The 25,114-nt window shown below is 35.9% G+C and overlaps 1 protein-coding gene across 2 annotated transcripts in view; it reads right to left on the minus strand.

The window, feature by feature from the left end:
- Positions 1–1,148: 1,148 nt before the first annotated feature.
- The window catches only part of ARL13B (ADP ribosylation factor like GTPase 13B), a 45,145-nt gene continuing 21,179 nt past the window's right edge, over positions 1,149–25,114 (minus strand). The window contains exons 5-11 of one of the 2 annotated variants that reach the window (XM_030444057.1): positions 15,897–16,002; positions 12,727–12,929; positions 8,987–9,083; positions 7,514–7,742; positions 6,923–7,039; positions 6,393–6,461; positions 1,149–3,192 (exon numbers count right to left, since the gene is read on the minus strand). In XM_030444057.1, coding sequence (XP_030299917.1) covers positions 3,116–3,192; positions 6,393–6,461; positions 6,923–7,039; positions 7,514–7,742; positions 8,987–9,083; positions 12,727–12,929; positions 15,897–16,002 — 898 coding nt within the window. In that variant the 3' untranslated portion in view covers positions 1,149–3,115. The remainder of the gene's footprint in view (positions 3,193–6,392; positions 6,462–6,922; positions 7,040–7,513; positions 7,743–8,986; positions 9,084–12,726; positions 12,930–15,896; positions 16,003–25,114) is intronic. The other variant, XM_030469654.1, reaches the window with a different exon arrangement.

The raw sequence follows: 25,114 nt of genomic DNA on the forward strand, positions 1-25,114 counted from the left end.
AGAGAATTTATAGCTCAGAAGGTGAGCAATAACGTGGGCTTAAAGCCTGTTGGGTCGGGCAATCCACGACCACACCAAGAGGTTTCTGTGCTCCTGTGTTACACTTGCCTCACAGGTCTCTGGGTGTTCCTTGCTGCTTCTGTCTTCATCCTTGTAACCAGGGCTCATGAGAGGGGTGTTAGAAAGCTTGGATCAGCTGTCTATGGCAGCCAGTTCTCTTAAAGCTTTTTGATTCTTTTTCAGGATCATGAAAATGAAATAAAAACCACATAAAATTATCAGAGATTCCTCTAAAATTGCAGTGCTTTTGTCTGGCCTCAGTGTGACTGTTCCTCATTTCCTGTGCATTATTTACATGCAAACACCACATCACAAATGTGAAACTAATCATAATGGATAGCAAATACACATAACCTTAATAATAAATCTATAGTTATTATTTCCTATATAGGATCTTTCCATCTCTGAGTAAGGTCCTTCTGTGGATTCTAGGTTTTAGTTAAAAAGGAAGACAATGATCAACTTACTTTGAAGCACTGATTACCTTTTACAGTAGTTCAGGTCATGAAAATTATTATGCTTTATCTTAGAATATACATTTAACTTACCTTTAAAATATTTGGTCTAAGAAGTATTAAAATGTTGTACATCAAAAATGCAAAAAGTTCTGCTAATGCAGCATATGTCTGTGTACTTACCACTGATACAAATACTCTTAATGGAATGTAATGATGCTATAAACAACAAAAAGCATTAGAACTTGACGAAATCTTGTAATCTGTGGAATAATTATTACCCCTCAACTTACCACTGTACAAATACCAAGTTACTGTGTATGTACACACAGATACATAGTGCCAATCTATCAATACATTCTAAGTTTGACCACATGGCAGTTGTAAAAATATGTAAAAACTCCAATATAACGCCCCTAATTTTGTACAGTTTAGTAGTGTAAAGGAGAGTTGCAGCCATTAAACATTTATGACTATGCTTGCTTCTGAAATTCATGACTATATGTGAAACGTGGATCTAGTGGATTGGTTTTATTCTACACATAAATGTCATTGAGCAAATAAAAAGTCAAGGTTGTATAAATTACTGAAAAAACTACTTAGTAAATAATTACAAAGCATGTTACTAAACAAAACTGTATAAAACATTTTTTATTACTTTGGTCACATACTGGTAAAATTTATTTTAAAAGCAGAAACTGATTCATATGTCCACACACACATAACAGGCATTTCAACATTGTATATTTCAGTTTCTCCAATTTTGTGTCCACAGCAATATTTACCTTTGTCTTATTAGACTTCCCTGAATTTATTTTACATTAGTGTTAAAATAAAAGGGTAATAAATTTATTAGAAACTGAAGCTGTAAAAAAAAAAATTCTGCAAATTTAGAGCCTCAAAGTTAAAAAAAACCCCTGTAACATAGCTAAAAGCTAGCAAGGTTGCAATTGCACAAGTAAACTTTTCTGTAACTCACCCTCCAATAAATATTGTGTTTGTTTGAAGTGTATAAATCCCGAGAATAATCAAACTGAACCATGTTATACTATTAGAATACAAGAGAAGTATTCTCATGCTGACAGCCACATACAAACGTCAACCTTAAACTAAAGAGGAATATCCCTTTCCACCCATTCCAAACTTAAGATTCATAACACTGTTCCCCCATATTTAATTACAAATCTTTGTTAATTATTTCATTTTTATTAATATGGTAGATGTTTATTTATGTAACTCATAGTTTTATAGGGGTATATGGTAAGGAATTCTAATGTCAAAACGCTGAATACACACATTGCAATGGTTGAACATCTACTAAAATATTTTAGAAATACCATGTTATGGAAGACTGAGAGCATAATAGAAAATTGTGTAATACTTCCTTAAAAAAACATCTTTGAATGGGTGTTTCATCCATATTGTAACAAAGTAGAATAGTTATGTAACTTTACAAAATATACCAATGGTTGTCTCCCATATAAGTGGAGAAACAGCACATACAAACCATTTCAATATTAATATATCCACCTGTAACCCTTGCTGTTTATCTATCACTTGCGTGTGTTTTTTTTAAAATGTAAAATTAACACATTACATGGAAATGCTACCTAAGTCCATATAAATCTGTAGTCTTTTTTGTTCAAGATGGTATTTTAGTATTATCAAGATTAAAAAGTGCTGGAGCTTGTATGCATATTGGTTGATTCAGTTTTCCATCAGAAATGGTGACTGAAATAGTGCAAAACTTCTACTATGTGCAATTTTCATGTGTGATGTAGTAGACAATACAATATTCAGCTCTATTTTTCCAACAGCATTTTTTACCTATGCCAAACTCAGCTAACAAAAGAAACAGATAAAAAAACTTGCAGACAATTCAAATAGCATTATTTTTATAAAAAAATCTTGAACTTTCCCTTCTAACTTTCCCCCTTTCCCTGATTGTCAGAAATACAAAATATTTAAACTGTAATATCATCCCTAATAACAGGTATCATCAATGTAAGAGAAAAGTAAGAGACAAACATACTCTACTTGTATGGTTTCTAAAGCTTTCTAGGTATCATTTTTATTGGCATTAGCTACACATCTACTAAAACTTTCAAATAATTTTTTAAAAAGTTAGAAAAATATATTCAAGATTTGTTGCATAACCTTCCCATTTTTACTTACACAATGCTTCAGAACCATTTATGGGCTGCAAAAATACCAACCACCATGCGGCACCTGGAGAAAGGTCTTGATGAGAACATACAATCCATTATTATGTGACGCTGATGATATTTTTCTTCAGGTTAAAAGCCATGTATTTTTCACAAATCAACCAAATAAACATTCAATGCTGTGTTCACATGAGCATCCAGGGACACAGAGACCTTTCTTGAATTCTTGCTAAATCCTGAAGAACCGCTGGTGATATGAAAAGTAAATGACAGTCTGATCAACTACGTATGAGAGAATAAACTCCACGCTTAATTGTCACAAACTTAAGTTTGCAACAAGCCAATAGACTGTAATTTTTAAAATTTCCACCAAGGGCAAAAGATGTTCCTGATAATTTTTTTATATGATGTTTTTTAATGGTATTTGTGATCCAGTTAAGCGATGACATCATGGGTATCACTGTTAGGTCTTTGGCGTACAATCAGCGGGGGCAGAGGCTTCCCATAGAAATCTGCATAAGAAATGTCAGAGAAAAAAAACATGTTAATCTGTCATTTACCATCTCCCTTGCTTAAAGGCTGTTTAGGTACAGTAAATTGCTGCTTCCTTAATGAAAGGTAGGTAGCTTACAAGTTTACAACTAATTCCTACAGGCAACTTTCATACATAGTGCTAATTAATACTTGGAGGCGTATTGGCCACAACAGGGTTTAATTCCATTTTGTAATACGTTCGGGTTTAATTACATTTTGTAATATATTCATCAGCGTTTGCAAGATCAAGCCCCAAAATAATCTGTAAACAACCCTAAAAATTGGAAATGAGACATCCAAAGGATACAAATAACAATCAAAAAAATGAAGTATCAGAATTTGAATGCTGCTGTAGTAAAAGCTGAGTTGCAATTACCTCTGAAGTGGCAGTAATATCATGCAGTGTCAAAAATTTTTGGTTCATTTATGCATGGCATCTAACTTGACAGCCATACTAACTTGCTAAAAAACCTAGATTAAGAATTTTTAGATAAAAGTGCAACATTTGCTTTTGACAGTAAAGGTATTTAAAGTATTAAAAATGGTAGTTATTGAGTACACCAAAAGATAATACGAAGTCTTCTCAAACATTTTTAATTGATAGAAAAGAAACATGCAGACTGGTACATGCACAAGCTAAATAATATCATGAAGTATGGTCAGAGGAAACAGACAGAAATCAAGCAAAAATAAAAGCAGCTTTTTGAAGAATTCAAATCTCAATCTTGTTTGTGCAGATAACCTCCTCCCCAGCAAAGGCTTGTTGGCCTGCCTGATAAAATTCAGCTTTAATAAATTTTTTTTCCAAGAAAAAGATATTCTACTTGTTCCACATATACAATAGTCTGTGCTACAATTAATTCCTGGGCTAAAATTAAGAACAACAACAAGAAAGCTGGATTACTCTAAGAATATGTGTACATGTGTGTAGGATAGATTTTAGTTATCCATACATGTAATCAGTAAAATAATGTAACTTTTCTGTAGTTCATATAAAACCTGTACAATGGATGTTTTTATTAGTCAGTTTCCTGACTCTCTCTGCCCAAATATCCAACATAATGTTGTCTTCTTAGAATGACACAATAATGACTCAATGTATAAACAAAATAGCCTGCTCATAACACATTTTTCAGCTTGCATACTAAATCATTAAGAAAGATTTATGTCTCTGAGAACACCTAGCATGAAAAACCATACTTCTGGAGGTTGTTTCAACCTCAAACTACACTAATTTTATATATTAATCAGCAACATTTTCCACATCTCTGTAATCTGAATCCCAGATCTCAGCAAAGAGTTCCTCTACTAACAAATTTGCCATGGTTAGATTCCAAAATACTTCCACTATTACACTTCTTTTACAAATGGATTATATTAATATATCTCAGGTCACAAACTTACACACCTGTGAATAGGGAAGCTAGCTGAAGCATTTTGGTTCTTTTCCTTTGTCCCACCCATGCTCTTGCTACAAAATGCAACACCTCCCTTGGGCAGGGATACAAGTAACACCCCTTTCTTCCCCTCCCTACCTCTTCATCTGGCTTTTCTTTCTTGCCGCCTTCTCTTTATTTGCCTTTAAAAAAAGAGAGCAAGATAGTTTTATGATTAAAACTAGAAATTACATTTTACTCATATGAATTTCACTCCTGTGAAAAAACAAATATCTAGTTTTTAAGGTATGCTAATTCCCCTTTAGGCCTCTTCTGATTCTCTGGTAGAGAAGCTCCATGTTCTGTCGCTCCATAACTTCAGCAGAAATGTCTATACAGTGCTGTACTACATGACAGCAGTAAAATCAGTTTGAGTTAGAGTTACAGCTCAAGGATCACTATATCCACACCGAGTTCCTCTCTCTGCAAGTTCCTCAATTAACATTCTCTTTGTTCAATTTGTAGAAGTTTTACCATTGCTTTAGTTTGGTTCTTGTCCTCTCATATTACTCCAGATATCTCTACGTTCACTTGCCTTTTCAACATTTGAAAGTTAAAAATTTAAGAAAAATATAAAGACACTATCATCTAAAACTGAAAAAGAGGCAGCAGAAGCGTATGAAAAACTTCTATAGTCTTCCAAAAATGAAAATAAGTAATTACTGAGAAATCAAGAACCTGCCTACTATACTTTGACATTTCCAGTTATTTAATTTATTTCTTCTATCAGTTGGTGAACTTCTAGGGACACTGGCTCTTCAGGTAGAGCAGCAGATCCCAAGCTTTACCACTGACATCTCTCCTTGAAGATCAATGACCTAGTTTTCAGTTTCTGCATGTAAATTTATGTCAGGCTTTTCATCATAGCTGTGACTGCAGTCTCTCATTTGAAGTTTCTGACATATTGCACTTACTTCATACATGCTCATGTCTTTAGCTTTCCTTTGCAGCAGAAAACACCTACACATATGTGACACAAATCCTAGACTGTGCTTTTAAAGCCACATGGAAACAGTAGCAGTAGGCAGCCCTTTTAGACTACCTCAGGAAGAAACACAAGGAGTGACCTTACTCTGGACATAGGCTTTAGTTCACAGAACTACAGAAATACACGGGGCCCATTTGGGTTCAGCACTGTAGATGTGTCAGCACTTCCAGATCAGATCATGAGATCCCTGTGGAAGCTGACAGCTTGGTGCAGAAGCAGCCTGAAGGTCACTATGGATGCCAAGCCCTGCCAGATCTCTGCAGTGCTGCTTATTCTCCCTGCTGAGTACCTGGACTTCTTCCAGCATGCAGGTAACCCAACTCCTGTCCCCATTGCATTGGATAACAGTGAACTGTATAATAATAATAATAATATGCTTTGAAACTTCCATTTTGAATGCAATATATGTTTGGACTCTTAAAGTAACTGATCCTCTTTGTTATATGGCACATTAAAATATTTCATGCTCCTGTGAAAATAACTTCAGATCATTAATAGCTTCTGATATACTGTGGCACTTCAAAACTTTATATGGGAATCTGAGAGATTTTGGTAAAAAAACTACATGTCTTGAAAAATCAAAAAGATGCTTTCATCTAAGCAAAAGAGTTAGCTTTTGGTCAATGAAAACTGGCATCAGGAAATTAAAAAACAAAACAAAAGGATGAAGAATGAAAAATGAAATTAATATAGAAGTGAATGAACAATGGAGAATGCTTTAAAAAATGTACAAAACCCAAATATTTTCAATTACCAGCTTGATGTGTTTCACCAAGAGGCTCAAGTTTTCGAAGTCTATTAAGTTTAGGAGTTCCCCAGCCAACTAAAGGAAAACAAAGACAGTCAAAACATGCCATGGCTCCACTCGATTCTGATGACATGTACAGAAGCCAGTTATCTTCAGGAGAGATCAGAAATCAATGCATTTAGAAATCTCAAAAGTATGTCATATATTGTTTATATGATGAATTTTGATTGCGTACTTTAAAAGTAAACCAGTTAACCCTTAAAAATATTGATAATTTAATCACTTTTTCACCACTGAGTAGTCAAGTTCATGACTTTTCTGTGATAATATTAACATCCTCCCCAAGGAACAGGACCAATACTGCTGAAAAGTCATACCATTAAGTGGGAAATTGCAACAAAAATTTCCAAGAGTAAAATTTGGCAGTGTATCTTTGTATGAAGCCCATTCAAGTTTCAGCATTCACAAAGGAATACTTATGGAAGAATTAACAACCACAACTTGAGACATCAAACAGTGTTTGTTAGTACACTTACCTGGTGGAAGAGCTGGTGGTGGTGTAGGATTTTTGGGAATAATGTCATCTGAATTCACAGGCTCTACTCTGTGGCCCCTTTTCAATTTTGGTTTTTTACTTTTTTTCTTACTGTTATCTATATCAAACAGAAATAAAGCATTACATATCATGCAGATATATTCAGAGAATACCTTAGATACTTTAAAAAATATTATACATTGGTGTTTTCAGTCCAAACTTATGCAGAAAATTATGTGAAATGACAAATTTACACCACATTTTGTTATGGAAAATAATTTGTAAGCATAAGATATAGGCAAACTCTATGTTTTAATAAAGAAACTCAACTTAGCTTATTACTAACGGAAAGCAGACCACATACTTTATTATGACAAAAATGAGCCTGCTTTCAGAAACAGTATCAGTCACACCAATACACACTTTTTCAAGGCAGATTTTTCTAACACAATAACCAAATAGTGAAGGTTTGTGTTTTCAATGGATTAAGCTGATGTGTGGTATCATAAAAAATAATACATGCAGGAAAAGGGAAGAACTACATGAAAAACAATATTAAACACATGAAAGACATTAAAGGAAGAAGTCTTACCTGAGTCAAAGCATTCTGAGGCTTGCTGCTCATTCTCTTCATGCTGCAAAAGTTGTGTTGTTGCAGAACTGCACATTTCAAGCCTACTGTCATTTGTATTTTGACTACTGCTACTTGATAAGTGCTGAGCATCCATTTGTTCCTGCTTTGTTTGAGATTTCAAGACAATCGTAGTCTTTTCAGTCTCCAGCCTTTGCCGCTTCTTTTCCTTTTCAATTTGTTTTTCATTCTAACAACAAGCATGAGACTTTTTTTAATAACTTCTAATGCTGTAAACTGACTAATAAGACAGAAATGTTATTTTAAAAATTAAAATGTTCCTAAAGTATTTTTGTCCCATATCTAGCATAGAAAGTACTTTCAAATAGGTGAAGAAATTAATATTCCAATAGCCTGTCCAGAGGAAAAAAAATTAACAGCAAAAGAAAGTATTTTTAGGTTTATAATCTGTTTTCTTCTTTCTTTTTGGTCATATGACAACAGAAAATGCTTAGCTAAATAAACAATATTAGCAGTCCTGAGCTGAAGTTTAGAAAACTTCTAATATTTCTTCCTCTTAAAATAATTTCTTTTTTCTTCTTTTAAATGTTTTAGTAAAAACAAAATATACATACACATAATTCAGGGTTCTACCATAATTTGGTCAAAAAACAATTATATCATACAGAGTCAATAATGGTCTGTTTCACAGCTTCTACATGACTAAATCACCATCGCTGTAATACTCGCAGCTATACCTCTCTCTTCATACTCTACATGTATTAAAGTGAAGTAGTGTGCAAGTAGAAGACTTTACAAGACATAGGGATATGGCCACTTTTGTCCTGGAGAGAAGCAAATGTTTGAATTACTGAAAAAGTGTTTAAGAATTTATGTGTTTCTTAAGATTATCTTATCTCAAGTCAACTGAATAAAAAAAGTCACCGTAAATAGATTAGATCTACCTGAACTCAGAAATACAGGTTAAAGAAACTACATATATATAAACATGCTTATCATACTTCAAAGCTAAGAAAACTTCTAAAATGTCTTAGCTTTCAACAACAACAAAAAGTTACGCTCAAAAATCTAAATGGTTGAAGTAGGCAGGAGGATTTTATGAAACTCACTACATCACTAGACACTCTATATGAAGCTAAAGGACCTCAATTCATTTTCCCCTTCTGAATATCCAGTAGTTTAATTCAAAATGTGTTCAATCATGGTTGCAATACTTTGTGTTTGGGTTTTTTTTGTTTTTTACTACGTCTACAAAACTTTTTGTCTTCAAATAAAGGGTATTTTAATAAAATGAAAGCATTGATTTTATGCACACAAAATACGACTGCCAAGATTCAAATAAATGAACAAATAAATAATGCTGTGCAGACAGATTTTAAACAATTCTTCAAAATGAACCATTTTTCTCATTACTTCTAAGACATTTGATGGTGGTAAGTCTAAAATGATCCAGGTTTCCAGTTATTTTCATACCTCAGAGATCACAGTTGATATAGGCTGGAAGGGGTTTTCACAGTTCCCAGGCTCTGGGTCTTCCTCATCAGCTGCAGTTCTTCCTTCTTCTCTTTCCCTTTGTTGTTGTTTTTGGGTTTATGTTGTTTTCATCAGTTGAGTGTTTCGGGGGTTGGTGGTGAGTTGTTTGGGTTGTTTTTTTTTGGGGAGGTGGGGAGGGGAAAGAGGGAGGATGAACAACAAGAAGCCAAGCCATAAATTTTACATAATAGAGAAAAATGAGGTCACCTAACTTATCCTTCAATTTATGCCAACAGATGTTTACAATATGCTTCTGTATTTTGAGAAACATTCTAAAGAAATCACAATGTCAGGCTAACATCAATAAAGCACACAGATATGTAATGACAGAGGTAAAAACACATGCTGCTATGTGCCAGGATGTCCAATCAGCACTACAGGAAATAAAAGAAGTTTCTGAGGAAAGGATATGTGACAGAATACATCTATAATAGGGAGGTTTTGATTGTTCAACAGTATACTGAAAGGTTCACACAAGTAATTTTTATAACAATTGTTTCAAAGTATTTAATAATAATAAAAAAATAAAACTATGTGTTGGGAAACCAAACTCTCCAAAACCTTTTTGAGTATTAAAATACCTCCATTTCTCATGGCTTTTGGTTCTTCTTAATATGCATATTGGAGATCTGGTGGAAGACTAGTTTAGGGAGTAAAAGGGAATTATATTTGCTTCAAATAGACTCACAGAAGTTAAGAATCACAGAATCATAGAATAATTTAGGTTCAAAGGGACCTCTCAAGGTTATCTAGTCCAACCTCCCTGCAGTAAGCAGTGACTAGATCAGGTTGCTCAGAGCCTTGTCAAGCCACACCTAGAGTATGTCCAAGGATGACTCTTCAACTACCTCCCTGGGCAACCTGTTCCATTTTTCCACTACCTTCAGGGTAAAGAATTTTTTCCTAACATCCAATCTACTTTTACCTAATTTAAAACCATTGCCTCTCATCCTATCACTACAGGCCCTTGCAAACAGTCCCTCTCCAGCCTTACTGTAGGCCCCCTCAGATACTGGAAAGTCACAATACGGTCTCCCCTGAGCCTTCTCTTCTCCAGGCTGAACAACCCCAGCTCTCAGCCTGTCTTTGTGTTGGGGAAACAGTTCAGAAATATACAGGTTGTGAGCAATCCTGACTTACTTCAGCTTAGGCTACATTGGGTTAATGGTTATTGAGGCCTAGTTGCAGGTTTCTAAAAATGAGCTAATGAGAGATAACTTAATTGGCAACAGAAGAGAAAAATAATTATGTGAGAAGAGTGGGTTCCGTGAGAATGGAATGTGTAATTGGAATGCAAAGTCACCTGCATGATATGATGGTGTAAACAAGGCTTCTCTATAGAAGTGAGTGCAAATTGTTAATAAACAATTTCATACAATCATATTGATGTGCACATGGAACCCTTAAGCCTCCGCAGGCTTTTTTCCCACACCTTTGTAGGAGAGGTGCCCCAGCTCCCTGATCATTTTCATGGCCTTCCTCTGGACCAGCTCCATCAGGTCTATGTCCTTCCTGTATTCAGAGCTCCAGAGCTGGACACAGTACTTCAGGTGAGGTCTCACCAGAGCAGAGCAAACTGTGAGAATCACCTCTCTTGATCTTCTGGCCATGCTTCTTTTGATGTAGCCCAGGATGCAATTGGCCTTCTGGGCTACAAGCATGCGCTGCTGGCTCATGTCCAGCTTTCTTTCCACCAGCACCCCCGTGTTCTTTTCTGCAGGGCTGTTTCCTAAAACCTCATTCCAAGCCTGTAGTGTTAGTGCAGATTGTTCTAACCCAGGTTCAGGACTTGAACTTGGTCTTGTTGAACCTCGTGAGGTTCACCTGGGCCCACCTATCCAGTTTGTCCAGGTCCTTCTGGATGACATCCCATCCTTCTGGTTTACTGACAGCACCACTCACAGAATCACAGAGTTATTGAGGCTGGAAAAGACCTCTAGAAACTGGTTGATGCTACACTCACTCCTGCTGTCTGTATTGTTGATAAAAATATTAAACAACAGTAGAGGTCCAAGTGGGGAACCCTGAGGGGCACCACTTGTCACTGGTCTCCATCTGGATTTTGAGCCATCAACAATTGCCCTCTGGAGGGAACCATTCAGCCAATCCCTTATCCACTGAACAGTTCATCCACCACACTGTATCTCTCCAACCTGATGACTAGGATATTGTGGGGGACTGTGTCAAAGGCCTTGCAGAAGTCCAGACAGACCACATCCACTGCTTTTCCTTTGTCAACTGATGTAGTCATTCCCCTGTAGAAACCCACTAGGTTGTCCATCCTCCTTGCTACACCTCTCAGCATGGCATAAATCTAACACAATCCAGCATGGTCTGGCCCCTCACTACATAGAAGACATTGAGGTGCTGGAGCAGGTTCAGAGAAGGGCAACCAAGCTGGAGAAGGGGCTAGAGAACAAGTCCTCTGAGAAGAGGCTGAGGGAATTAGGAATGTTTAGTTTGGAGGAGAGGAGGCTGAGGGGAGATCTTACTGCTCTCTACAGCTACCTGAAAGGAGGTTATAGGGAGTTAAGGCCTGACATCTTCTCACAAGTAAAAGATGATAAGACCAGAGGAAATGGCCTGAAGTTGCACCAGGGGGGGGTTAGGCTACATATTAGGAAGAATTTCTTTACTGAGAGAATTTAGTTAGGTGCTGGAATGGGCTGCCCAAGGAGGTGGTGGAGTCACCATTCCCAAAGGTATTTAAAAGCCATGGAAATGAGGCACATCAGGACATGCTCTTATAGGCGTGGTGCCTTTTTTTTTTTTGTGGTGGGCAGTGGCTTGGTGGTTGGACACTGTGACCTTCAAGGTCTATGCAGAGATACCTGCATATAACAGCATATGCATTTTTTTATGTTTATGAAATATGTATGGAGACAGTGCCAAATTACAGGTGTTTAAAATATGCTTAAATAATTTACTTGCTGAAGAAAACTCGATGAGCAAGAGTACAAGCCAAGACACTTCACAATAGCTTCACAGTCACTTCTCACAGTAACAGAGACTTGCAATTTTTTACATATATAGAGCAGATGAGGGGACACAGGTTCTCAGTGAATTTTGTAACAATGCCCCAGTAAAATGATTCACAACAGTCTCTTATGTGAGCTGCTGTGTGGGCTGCTGATGACCACAAAGAGCTTTGCAGGTAAGTAATAAATTACTGGTCCTGCTTCCCCTCTATGAATCACTTTTAAGTCCCTCCATACATCACCTGCTGGAAATCCTGAAGTTTATTAAGCAAGCATAGTGTTGAACAAAGTTTCACATCTACTCTTTGATATTCACATATGGGTTAAAAGATCTAAGTTAATTAAAGTTTATTTTAAAGCCCACTTGATTGTAACTTAAATGACAGAATTTATTTTTTAGGCTAGCCTCCTGTGAAGTTATATTAGCAAGGCCAAATTTATTATGGAACTACCTTGCAATTCTCATTCATGGTACATTTCCAGCATAATATGGAATAAAATAAAGAGGGTGAACCAGGCAAAAACTTGTAAGTCTTAAAGAAAAGGCTTTAGTATTCAGGTCCTTACTTTTAATATGGAGGCTCCTGGCTTGTAAGCTTTAATTCCTTGATAGCTTGGTTCCCATAAGCTCTATATACAGGAACAAATCAGGTATCTTAGAGAAAGGGAGTAAGGGGTGGTAGGTGAAATTACAGAGAATACCTTTCTTCTCGTATCCTTCTCACTCGCTCAGCTCGTTCTAGTTTCTTTTGTTCTTCATATGCTTTTTGTTCTGATGTATCTCTTTGAATGCGCTCATTTAAGGCATCAAAATCTTTTGCTATGGTATGTAGAAGCCAATATAGGCCATTTTTTATTGATTTATCTATTTTCTTCCCACAGCCCATGACAGCTGAGCAAGGTTCCTGCAAAAGTAAAGAGAAAGAGAGGAAAATTATTTGTGGTTCAGATCACATTCCTTGACTGAAACAACAAATAAGCCAAACTACTTTTTACTCTGAAGCTTGCAAAATACTGAGAAGCATGGGAAATACATTTGCACATAGGTACTCTATAAATTTAGATGCTTTTTTTGCCAAGATACAAATCACATTGGTTCTGCCAAATTCTAATTTTTTTAGTCCTTTTCCAAAAATACCAGAATAAACCAAAACCATGTTTGTGTGTGTCTATCTTGAAACCCTTATTTTAAATAGAGAATACTACATAAATACACAACTGTTACATATATACCTGCTGTGTGTATGCATATATATTTACACATCTGTTTCTATGCATATCCATAGAAATATAGTTTATCAAGCTTCAAATATCTATGTTCTGTGTTACTGCTGCTCTGTAATAGCCTTAGTTATATTAACCTAGCAAAATTGAAAAAATTATATGCAAGAGAATCAGATTAGCTTCAGTTAATGAAAGAAATGTTAGACTTACAGTTTATTTATCCTTACTGAAGGATAAATAAAGTCCAGTGTGAATTTGTCAGAAAAAATGTCAAACCAGTTCAATTTTTTTAGATCAGACAGATACTGTTAATAGGAGTGAAGCAAAATATTATGCAGCTTGCTTGGGGTAAAACTTCTGCCAGGGTATTGCCATCACCAAGCAAGAGAAACCAAGCAATGATCTAGGCACATCTATTGTAAAAAGGGTGCAAAACCCATTGTTAAATTAGTTTGGAATACTTCATCTAGCTTGGATGCAACATTTCAAGTAAGTGAATTGTCTGGAAGGAATCAAGAGGCGCACAGTGACAAAAACCACACATCTGGTAAGAAAACACTGAATGAACAGGACATGAAAAAATAATAGCTCACACTGATTGTGATGAATATTTGTGATCATGAATAAAGATTAAAAAAAAAAACCACAACAAATCTAACTCCTCAAAATCAAAACCTAAAAATTCTGTCTTCTCTCTTCATTTGACAAGCATTTATATGATACCCTAGTAGATATGGTACGTACTAATTACAACAGAAAAAATAATATCTGAGTTGCTATGCCCCCTCAGAGTGCCAAACCTAGTCTGCATTTTCATACATCCCTACTTTGTCTGCATTAAGGTTTAAATATAAGTGTGGCTTACTATAGAACACTTACAGTACTCTACAAGATCCTAATCAAGGAAAAGGTGTACAAGCAATGATATTGTTTCTCTAAGAAAACTAAAATAAAATAATAGGAAATTATAACCTAGGGCAACCTTCTTCTAGGTCACACAAAGATTATTGTTGGTGTAGTTTAGTTATAAAACCTAGATTTAGAAATACAGAAATATTTTAGAAATATCTATATATATATATATATTTGTATGTATCTATAAAAAAGAAAATTATTAAAGTCACTGTCACTGAAATTCTGTGAGAGTGAGAAAAATTGCTACTTCCATTTTTTAAAATATTTTGTGGGGAAATTTAAAGATCGTTAAGAAAACTAATTAAAGAAAAAAAAAGTATTTTTGGTCCTTGCCTGTTTTTTTTCTAAAATTTTATAAAAATTGCTCTTTAAATTCACCCCCTACTCAGTCATCATACTGAAATACAATGGGATGAGGTCAATCTCTAATGAATGAGTCTGGGAAAGAAACTGCCCACTTGAGTATATAAGCCTCTCAGCTGCTAAAATGACTTGTATGTGATCTAATTTCTTTGATGATTACACCCCAGATATAAATGTAAACAAGAACAGCATTTTACTGGAACATCTCATAAATTAAGTAATACTAAAGTATTGGAAAAATACACTACACTCTTCCTGGTCTTTCATATTGACGATGTTTGTCAATCAATGTTCTTAGAAAGAAAATATTTTTGCCGTATAAATCCCTTAGAAAGCAACTGTGAATTTGGAATTTTTATTATTCCTATGTTGCATAGTTAAATACACTGACTGAAAAAACCCCCAAAGACTCATGAAAGAATAACATAGCTATGCCCTACTATGACCTAACTTTCTAGAAAAAACATTAGTACTATATCTTATGAATTTTGCAACTCTCCCTAGGGAATTTTTTTTTTTCTTTTCAATTTAAAAACCCAAACACTAGATGGAATCATTTTATAAAACTGCCTTCCAATTTTGGTAAAGAAGTGTATAACTCTCGTTATCACTTACATTGTTTCTTGCTGCAGTTAGAAAAAGATGTAAGAGTAAAGCCCACAAATAGTCAACTAACAAACTGCTGATTAAAACAAGGACTTAAATAAAGCTTTGAGGATAGATAATCCAAAGCATTATCTAATATTAAGTAGCCTTCATACAGATTTCTGGGCTTGGCTTCTCTCTGTCCCACTTTTAATTAACTTATTTAAATTTTTCTTAACATGACAGTGAATGGTATATCTGAAATGTAGTTATTTTAAGAGAGATAAACTAGATCTAACAGTGTTCTTTAATGACTACTGTGCTGGGAATTAGATGCACTAGGAATTAGATTACATTCTTACTGTGACTCACACAAAACTATGTCACATTTCTGTTCATAGCTAAAAAACCACCATGTGATTAGTGGTCCTTCCTGAATGTCACTGTATGCAAATTCCATTTCCTGCTTCTTTTGAAAAAAAAGTAGAATCATAAAGTTGCTGTCTAACTAAACAAATTTTAAACCCCATCAGCAATTAGTTTTTCTTACATGGTTTCAGAACAGATCAGCAGGTACACTTTGAGAATTTTATCATAAATACCTCTTCAACAGATCTAGAAGCAGACCATCAAGATAAATAGTAGGATTGCTTGCAAAACAGTACCGCATCTTTGTTGGGATTGCACAATTGTAGTTTCAGTTTTATGCTACGTGGAACAATCCTCCACCTTTTTACAAGAATTACATAAATATTAAAAAGTGAAGCATTTTAAAATATACTTACAATCTGACATAGACACTTGTGTTCATTGACAAGCTTTTCCAGAGATAAGGATTCGATTACATCTGCTTCAGACAGAGCTCCTTCTCTGTCCTGCTTATTTGCCAGCCTAAAGAGAAGATCAAAAGAATACTAGCAGCCTGACACCAGACAGATTCTCACATCTCCAAAAGTAGTTTCTGATAAATGAAGGAAGGAGAGGAAGAAGGAAGAAGCAAAGAGAAAGTGCTTAGTTCCACCTTTGATTCTTAATTGTTCTTTCAGCCTGACGAACATTTTAGTGCATTACATTCAGCACACACCAATATTAAATAATTACTAAGCACCCATAGAGAAAGCAATGGTATTTTACAGATAAGAAAATGGTTGTAAAAGACTGCCCCATTCAATATCTAAAGCTACAAAACACAACCTGTTGGAGTCTATGAATCAAAGTTCAGAACTTTTCACTTTTCAAAACCACCCAAGAAGACAAAGCGATTGTAGGCATCGTGACCACTTCTTTAGGAAAACAGGCTAACATAGTCTCAGTCGTTCCCTGCTAAGTGCAACAGACATTATCCTAGTTATACAATAACTATACAACATAGAATAAAGAATAAATTGTCAGAAGCAAAGGAAAAGTTTATCTGAAGCAACCTAAAGTGTAGAAAATGTAACAAAACAACACGCTAAGTTTGCCTATGTATTTAGGAATTCGTTAGACAAGCAGCTGTATTCCCTAAAAATAAACTTTTAAAAGGAAACTTGCAATTTTCATGTTGGTCAATGATTTTCTAGGTTCACTCATAAGAAAATTTTAAATAACAGTCATTTAGATAGAAATAAAAACTATGTATTTTAAACAAACAAAAATGACAAAAAGAGACAAACATATAGGAAATAATTCATGTTTCTTGAGAGTAAGAAATCAAGTCAAAAAAACAGTTCTTCCAATCCATAAATATTCTTGATGACAGTAGGATACACAGTCTTTCCTCTCCTACTACCTGCTTTTAATTAAAAGCTAGTATAATAAATCTATAGGAACTGTGAGAAGAAATTTAAGTATTTTACTAGCAACAGAACATTTCTGTTCAAAGTTAATATTTTTCAGCATGAAAACCAGTGCTGATTGCTTTGAACCAGTGTAGACCATTTTCAAATACAAGCATACAATGCAATCTGATTTTATTGATGTTCTGAAATTTAGCAATCCTTCCATTGCAAGAGAACTCTAATTCAAATTTCTGGATAAAATCTCAGATGTTTGGCTTCCATGAATGCAGTGGCAGATTATTTTGGAACCACGCTTCGTAGCCTTTGTTCTGAGAACTCAAGTAATTCACATTAACTCAAATGGCTTTTAGGCAATGTTAGGCCAAGGCATGTACTTTGGATTTATCATACTCCTTGTGGAGAAGGAACAGTGGCATAAAGCCACTCCATAGCTAGCACAACTTGCCAGCACCTCAGTTTAATCTAAGAATTTATTCCTTCCCATTTGCTAGGATCCCAGTACTACAACCTCAGTTCTTAATTATTTTACTCCCGAGAGTTTTCAAGCTCAAAGAGACATTAAGAGAAAAAGCTATTTTGCATCTACAGGTCAAAAAATATTCCTTGTCCCCATCAATGTCACACTTTGCTATGCCAATCAACTTTACTGACTTGCATGAAGAGCTAGAAAGAGCACAATGCTTTCCCCACCCTCTTTTAATCTGCTATTCTCATTTCTCAAGAAAAAGAGTAATTCCACAATACTTTTTATGATTTAGTACAGAGAATTCCTAACTGTTGTTCAAGGCATATACAGCAGCTGTGACATTTTCAATACGCTTATGATACTCTGGCATTGTTCCTTCTCGCCACTGGCCATGACAAGTAATATCCTCTCAATATTTGGCTATGAAAAAGAGCCAAAGCTAAACCAGTGAAAAAATAAAATGGAATTCAAGAAATCAGTGGAAAATAATTAAGAGGCTGCAAAAAGTTATGTGCCCTCTCCCCCTTTTTTTGGAGTATACACTGAACTTACCTTTGTCCCAATCGGAGACTCTTACTGCACTGCCCCCTAGTCTTAAAAAGCCTTAAATTGCTTTAAAATGTTTGGGACTGTTGTCAATTCCTGTCTAGATCTAATTGAGAAAAAGATTTCCAAACACAGATTTTGTTGACACAGCCTATTCCTTTCTCACTTCGAGATTATTTAACTGATATGTTTACTACCTCATTGGACTGCACGTTCTACAAAGCACACCTGAAACAGAATGAAATGCTGTCAAGCTGCATAGCTCAGAGTGAGGCCAACAGTGAGTGACATCCCATAACCTGCAGTACCTGATGATTTTAAACCTCTAATATTTTGAAAGGCATAAACTTGGCCTTTTTGGTCAACTAGCTACCATTTTCTCCAAAGCACTCCAGTTACAACACTAATTGCATTTAAAAAAAAAAACAAAACACAGCTGAGGAACTGTATCTGGAAAAGCAGCATATCCAAATAGCAGTCCCCACCTTATGCCCCCCAAGGATTGAAGTGGTGTAACACACATCATACATTTTCAGCTGGAGACCCCTGCCTGCCTCAGCCTTTAGGTCAAGCTTGTAAATGGAGTTAAAATACTTGTATGATACTGTGAGAAAGGACATTATTTTGATATATATATATATTGATATGTATGTGTGTGTATATATATATATATACACCTACACACACACACACACACACTTTTTCAGGTAAATGTATTAATAGATCCATGACCCTTGCTTCTTCCCTTCATGCTTAAGCACAGAAGAAAGCACTCCCAGCACTTACACTTGTGCTTCCCAAGTAGGCAGTGCTCCACTTGCAGCTTTCAAGGCCTCTATCTAGGGAGCTGCTCTTAGATACTTCCTGCTACAGGGCAGCTCCAGCAGTGATCCGCCTCTCAGCAAGGCTGGGTTTCAAACAGGCAGAACCAGATTCCCCACGTAGAAAGCAAGCAATTTGCCTATTGCAGTAGTAGAAGTAAGCTTCTCTCTCTCACCACTGCTTCTGAAGATGAGCCCCTGGACAGCCTTATAAAAACCAGACACGGAAGGTGCGCAAAAAAACCCCCAAAACCTCAAAGGAGTGCCACGGAAGAAACTTCACTTGGGCAAATACTCAAAACAATGTTTTTCAGATTATACTGAAGCTTATTGTCAGGAGTTCCTCTGCAAAGGATAAAACAGAAAACCACCAGCACAGGATTAAGAGGTAATGACTTTTCTTTTTCTTACTGCTTATGAAGTTGGAAATATCAGAAAAAGGATGTAGTGTAGTTTAGAGTGAAAATGTGCCTAAGTGACAAGAAACACAAATAATACATTATCTATCCTGCAAAGAATTGGATAATCCTCTTGGTTAAGAGCCACAGAGCTCTGGTGCTCATGCACAGGTTTTGATGCATAAAACTTCCTTCTTTATGGAATCCGTTAGAGTTATCTTAAAGGACAGACCTTGATTTTAATTTTCCAAGTCAATAGAACCTCATACATAGCAATTTTTCATGTTTAAAAAACTGTAGGAGGTATTTATCAAAGCATACTTGAAAGCACACAAGACTGTCTGTTGGTTTATCACATTAAGTTTGCTGAGAAATAATGCTTGGCTGATTTTAATTTTGTATAAAGTGTATTTTGAACCTTTCCAGTGTAACAAACTTACTTCATGCAAGAAATAAAGAAAAGGTAGGCACCAACTGCTTCTATGTCAAGTAGGATTTTTTTAAGCAACTAGAGGGCTTATGAACTTTAAGAGTCATGTGAAACAATGTGGAAAGGGAGTGTATGTGTGCATTGGCACAAATGACATCTACTGTTCAGCAACAAACAATATTTCTCTTAGAAGCCAGAAGACATGCCAGAGAGAAAAGTCTGAATGTAAGCTATGTGGGTTCTTTGACCCGTTTCTAAAATGGAAATTACTAAGCAGAGAGAAAGAAAAAAAAATAAATTCAGTGTTAAAGTTTATGTGGATATCCAAAACATTTGTTGGGAAAAAAATCTAATATGAAACTCATATTTCTATCTCAGCTTTCATAAAAAAAATCCAACAGGCATTACAGAATGGGTTTATTTATTATATCTCCTCAGAAGGAGATATTTTCTGTGCTGGTATGCATGCACCCAAGTTTGTTTTCTTGGTCTGCAGACTTTTAGGGTTTTTCCAAGCATTGCACTTTCCAATTTAGGCATTTCTCTGCACTTGTATGGATTCTTGTACAGTAATGTAAGACTGAAAACTAAAAACTGTAGAGGGTACACACTGGCAGGTTGCAGTAACCTGTAAAAGTGTATCAGAGATGCTGGTTTTGGGGTTAGGTTTAATCAGAGTCAGTTATCACAAACTCCAGCATTTTGGGTCACACCTGCATGGTGGCTGTCAAAATAAACAAAGAGCAAAGCATCCCTAAGGTCAAAATATCACAACATGATTAAAACTACTGACATCATTAAAGGCAACTTAAGGAAAATGTATTTTTATGAGAATTATTTATCTAAGATCAAGAACACTAGCCTTTAAAGTTACTTTGAAGAAGCCCTACTTACGAGTGAAATAGCATTCCTGGGAAAACAAAGAAAAGAGAAGCTCTGAATTTAACAGCAGTCTACACAAGGGAAAGAACAATGCTGTATTCTTCAGTCTACAGTTGATCTTTTTTAAAAAAATGCAGTTCTACCTTTTTTTCTTTCAGAAATCTGATCTCTCCTCTATTAACTGCTTTCCTAGGCGATCCTATGGACAGCAATCAGCAGAATGTTTTATCCTAGAGAAGTGAGGCCTAAGCAGATAGTTAGAAAAGGCTTGTGACTCTCTCTGTTTTTCTTATGTTAACATTCATGAAAGTCTAACTCCTGATCCAGAAACAGGCTGAAAGATGACAGTCTGTCAGATTTTGTTTGCTCTTCTCTCTTCAGTTACCCGTAGCTAATGCTTTTTCAAGCAAGTCTAAGACTGAAGTTCTCAATGTTTTTAACAAGCAGATAGAATTAGCCAACAGTTTCAGACCTCCCATGGAGATCATAAGGCACTCCCAGATTAAGATCTAAGCCCCTTCCTTCCCAGGTTTTTTCCTTTAAAAGCTTTTAACTCCACTGAAGTAATATAAATGGACTGTATCAACAGATCTAAAGCAACATTCTTTAGCACGTTAAACACCTCAGCCTTCTGGGTTGTTGAAAACTAAAACCCATCAGTAACTTTTTACTGATTGACACTGGGCTTCTTCTCAAATAGGCTCTCCTATTTCTCTAGCTTGCTTCTCATGACTTCAATTCTTATGTAAAGTAGTGCTTTGAATATTAGGTTAAGCTATAATGAAAAACTGGTAAATAAAGTGCTACAAGATTACCTGCCTGCAAACATAAAGTAAAAATTTACTTTCATGCAGTTGCAGGGAGACAGATAAGACATTTGTCTAGTTCAACCTTTTCCCTAAGCAAGTCCTCCAGGTCACATTTAAATAACAGAATAGTTAGAAAGCTCATCCTCTTTACCTCTAGGCAGTTCCAGAGAAACTTCATTCTCATATTACCTTCAGAAGTACGTTAAAAGAAAGCCAACAGTTGTAATTTGTTTCATTTTGCTTAAATGGCCCCATTCTCACCTCAAATGTGAATCATATTCCTGTTTAATGAAAACACATTTCTCTGACTTGCTTTGCTCTGTTATGAGTTTAATCACACCTATTGATCAAACAGGCTGCATCCAAAGAAATGTCTGAGCTCACATCAAGAGTATTATGTTCATACCTTCCAGAAGTGTAATTCCAAAAGCTATGACAATAAATTATATTGCAATATATTTTTGTATGAGATTTTTTTTTAAAAAATATGAACTATTTTCTTATACTCTATTTCATTTTGATATATCAATATTTAGGCCAGCAGAAAGTTATTTAGTAAAAGTTGCCTGTAAGATATGTTTTATAAAAAGCTTCCTGGACATTCTTACATTTATTACAGGTGAGATCCAAGGCTGTGATACGTAGCTATATGGTTTGACATAGATGAAAAGGGAATGTAAAGTAGCTGGGATGTTGCACAGTACAGATTTTGAGCCTAAATTTCTACTGTCAGGAAGGAAAAAAAAAATCTTGAAACTGATTTACAGCAATACAACATCATTAATTGTGAATTTCAAACTACATATCCTATTAAGTGGAAAGAAATTCACACATCCTCCCTCTATCCTGTTGCAGCCCTCTCTGTTGCTCCTAATTTATTTTCAAACACTGCTTTAGAAATATAGTATGGACCCTAATTACGTGATCTTTTGGAAGAGGAGATTATAATTTTCCTTCTGGATTTCTGTGACCTATGGGTGGCCATCATGTTTATATCAGATAATTCAGTGAAGATGCTGATTTCTAATACTTTTATTTTGAGAAATATACAAATAAGCCAGATATCTACAATGAATACATTTACTTCTCTCTACTGCTCATTTCTCAGATCTCTTAAAAAGCACTACTGACAGTAAATCTGGTTTAATAGTTGAAAAAAAAAAAAAACAAAACCAAACCCAACAAAACATTAAGTTCTTCATTTCTGCTTTTAATAAGGGGATTCTCCGTTACCAATTACAGAGAAAAATCCATAGACTGACGTGCAGAGTGAAATCATTGTGTTGTCAGCCAGGACTTGTAGGTGCAGCCTGCGTCTCGTAACTGTGACTCATGTCACTGCAAAAGCATCAACTCTCCACCTCCCATTACCCTAAGTATCAGCAGGGAACATGAGAACTGCTATCTGTAGACACAGAAATGCTGGTAGATGTTTTTCTTCATCTGCAGTCACACCTTCGTAACAAAGGTTCCAAAACTCAAAGGAACAATCTCAGATTTGCCACTGATTCACTGTACATTTTTGAACTACATAGAATCATAGAATTGGCTGGGTTGGAAGGGACCTCAGAGATCATCAAATCCAACCCTTTTACCACCGTTGCGGTTGCTAGACTATGGCACTGAGTGCCACATCCAGTCTCTTTTTAAATATCTCCAGGGATGGAGAATCCACTACTTCCCTGGGCAGCCCATTCCAATGCCTGATCACCCTCTCCATAAAGAAATTCTTTCTAATATCCAACCTAAACTTCCCCTGGCACAACTTAAGACCATGCCCTCTTGTCTTGTTGAAAGTCATCTGGCAAAAGAGACCACCGTCCACCCGGTTACACCCTCCTTTCAGGGAGTTGTAGACAGATGAGGTCTCCCCTGAGCCTCCTCTTCTCCAGGCTGAACACCCCCAGCTCCCTCAGCCTCTCCTCATAGGATCTGTGCTCGAGTCCCTTCACCAGCCTGGTTGCCCTCCTTTGGACCTGCTCCAGGACCTCGATATCCTTCCTGAACTGGGGGGCCCAGAACTGGACACAGTACTCGAGGTGTGGCCTCACCAGCGCTGAGTATAGGGGCATACTACACAAAATATCAAACATCCCACGTTTTTCTAATTGGAACATATGAGAAGTGCTGACAGTTGTAGAGATTTTAAAAGAAAGAAAGCTTGTTATACAAATTATGCACAAACTGCTGCATGCTCCAACTCCACTTCTGCTGAAGTATACAACTTACATTATTCCCTTCTCTTCTCCTTCATGATTTTTTCCTGTATCATGCAACACCACACAAATAAAACAGCAGCATGATTGTGTTTCTGATTTCTGGCCAAGCCAAGCGCCCAAGAACATCTGAAATATTTAAAGTAACTCAAGTCTATTTTTCCCTCTCTACATCTCCCTCAGGGGTCTTATTCTAACAGCATGATTTGGTTACACTTGTCCAGCAACTTTGGACTCATTTTTACTCATTTTATTAACTCCTCAGACTTGGCTTATTCCATTTTAATCTCGTACTTCTGCTCAGTATTATAACTCCTCCACTTCCCATTTATCTCTTTCACACTAATTAGAGCTACTCCCAACCTATCCTGCTTCAGAATAGAACATTTCTTTTCTCCTGCATATTGGTCGTTTTGGTATCACTGTGCAGCCTTATGGCAGTAATGATGTTGGGTCACCCTGCCTCAAGGAGACAAGCAACCAGATTTTATTTCTTCAGTGCTATCTAGCAGACAGTGCCAGAAGCAACGTGCTACAGGTTATTTCCCAGAGATGAAGACTAACAATTACAAATGACCTTAGTATATTAGTATTTTTTTAAAGTGAATAATGAGATTACTTATTATCACTGAAGTCCCCTGTACTGAAAATATAACTGATTTTGCAGTACCACATCATTTTTACTCTTAATATAAATTTAGCCATCTTCCACATACAATGTCATCTTTTTTTTAGACTCATGACAAAGGCAAGCTCTCTGCCTTTGGTATTTTCCTGTTGAACCACTCCCACACTTCCCACAAACAGAAACTTGAACTTTGAACTATTTTTAATATGTTTTTCCAAGGACTTATCATCTTAAGACAGAGATGCTTTAAGAGGATATTTTCATACAACCTCCTTGCTGTGTGATAATGCTTGCTTTAGGCATGTGTGGATACAAGATAGTTTAGTTAAAAGAAACTTTTTAAACAAAGGAGAAAATAAACATAACCTGCAGAACGATTGCTTACTCTGGTTATCTAAGATATATTTTTGGGTATCCTTGGAAGATTCTACAATGCTATCAAATATGTAGTCTTTTCTTGTGAGAATATGCAAGAGAACACTATCTTTGGAACAAACTGAAAATTCAACTCAGACCTCTAGTTTTCCCAGTAGACTACTACATAAACCGTATGTTAAACTACAGGCAATTAAATGCTGTATGTGTACCACTAATGTTTTGCTGTCAAACTTCAGACACTTGAAGTAGTAATCTAGTTCCAGACCAAAGTATGACTACAAACATTACTCAGAGCCACTGTGCTTCAAAAATAACAGCTATACTGTTTTGTTGACACCATATAACAGAGCTATAATGTATATTCATGGCAACCTAGAAATTAAGTAAATAACAATGTTATTGATACCAACAATAACAACAGAAAAAGGAAGATTACTTGTAACCTGAAATTCCTTTGGGGCATTTTACCTGAAAGTGGTGCCTTTAATCAACTCATAACTAAAAGGAAAAGGAAAACACACCAATACTTATTTTTGTTGCAGTCATAAAAAACCCAACCAAACAAACAAAAACAAGAAAACAAAAAGGAGAAGAGTATGATGCAGAATACAGATGATACAACTCTATGATCCCTTAAAGCAACAATTC

The sequence above is a fragment of the Calypte anna genome, chromosome 1, assembly GCF_003957555.1.
Source record: "Calypte anna isolate BGI_N300 chromosome 1, bCalAnn1_v1.p, whole genome shotgun sequence".
In the NCBI taxonomy this organism is placed as follows: Eukaryota; Metazoa; Chordata; class Aves; order Apodiformes; family Trochilidae; genus Calypte; species Calypte anna.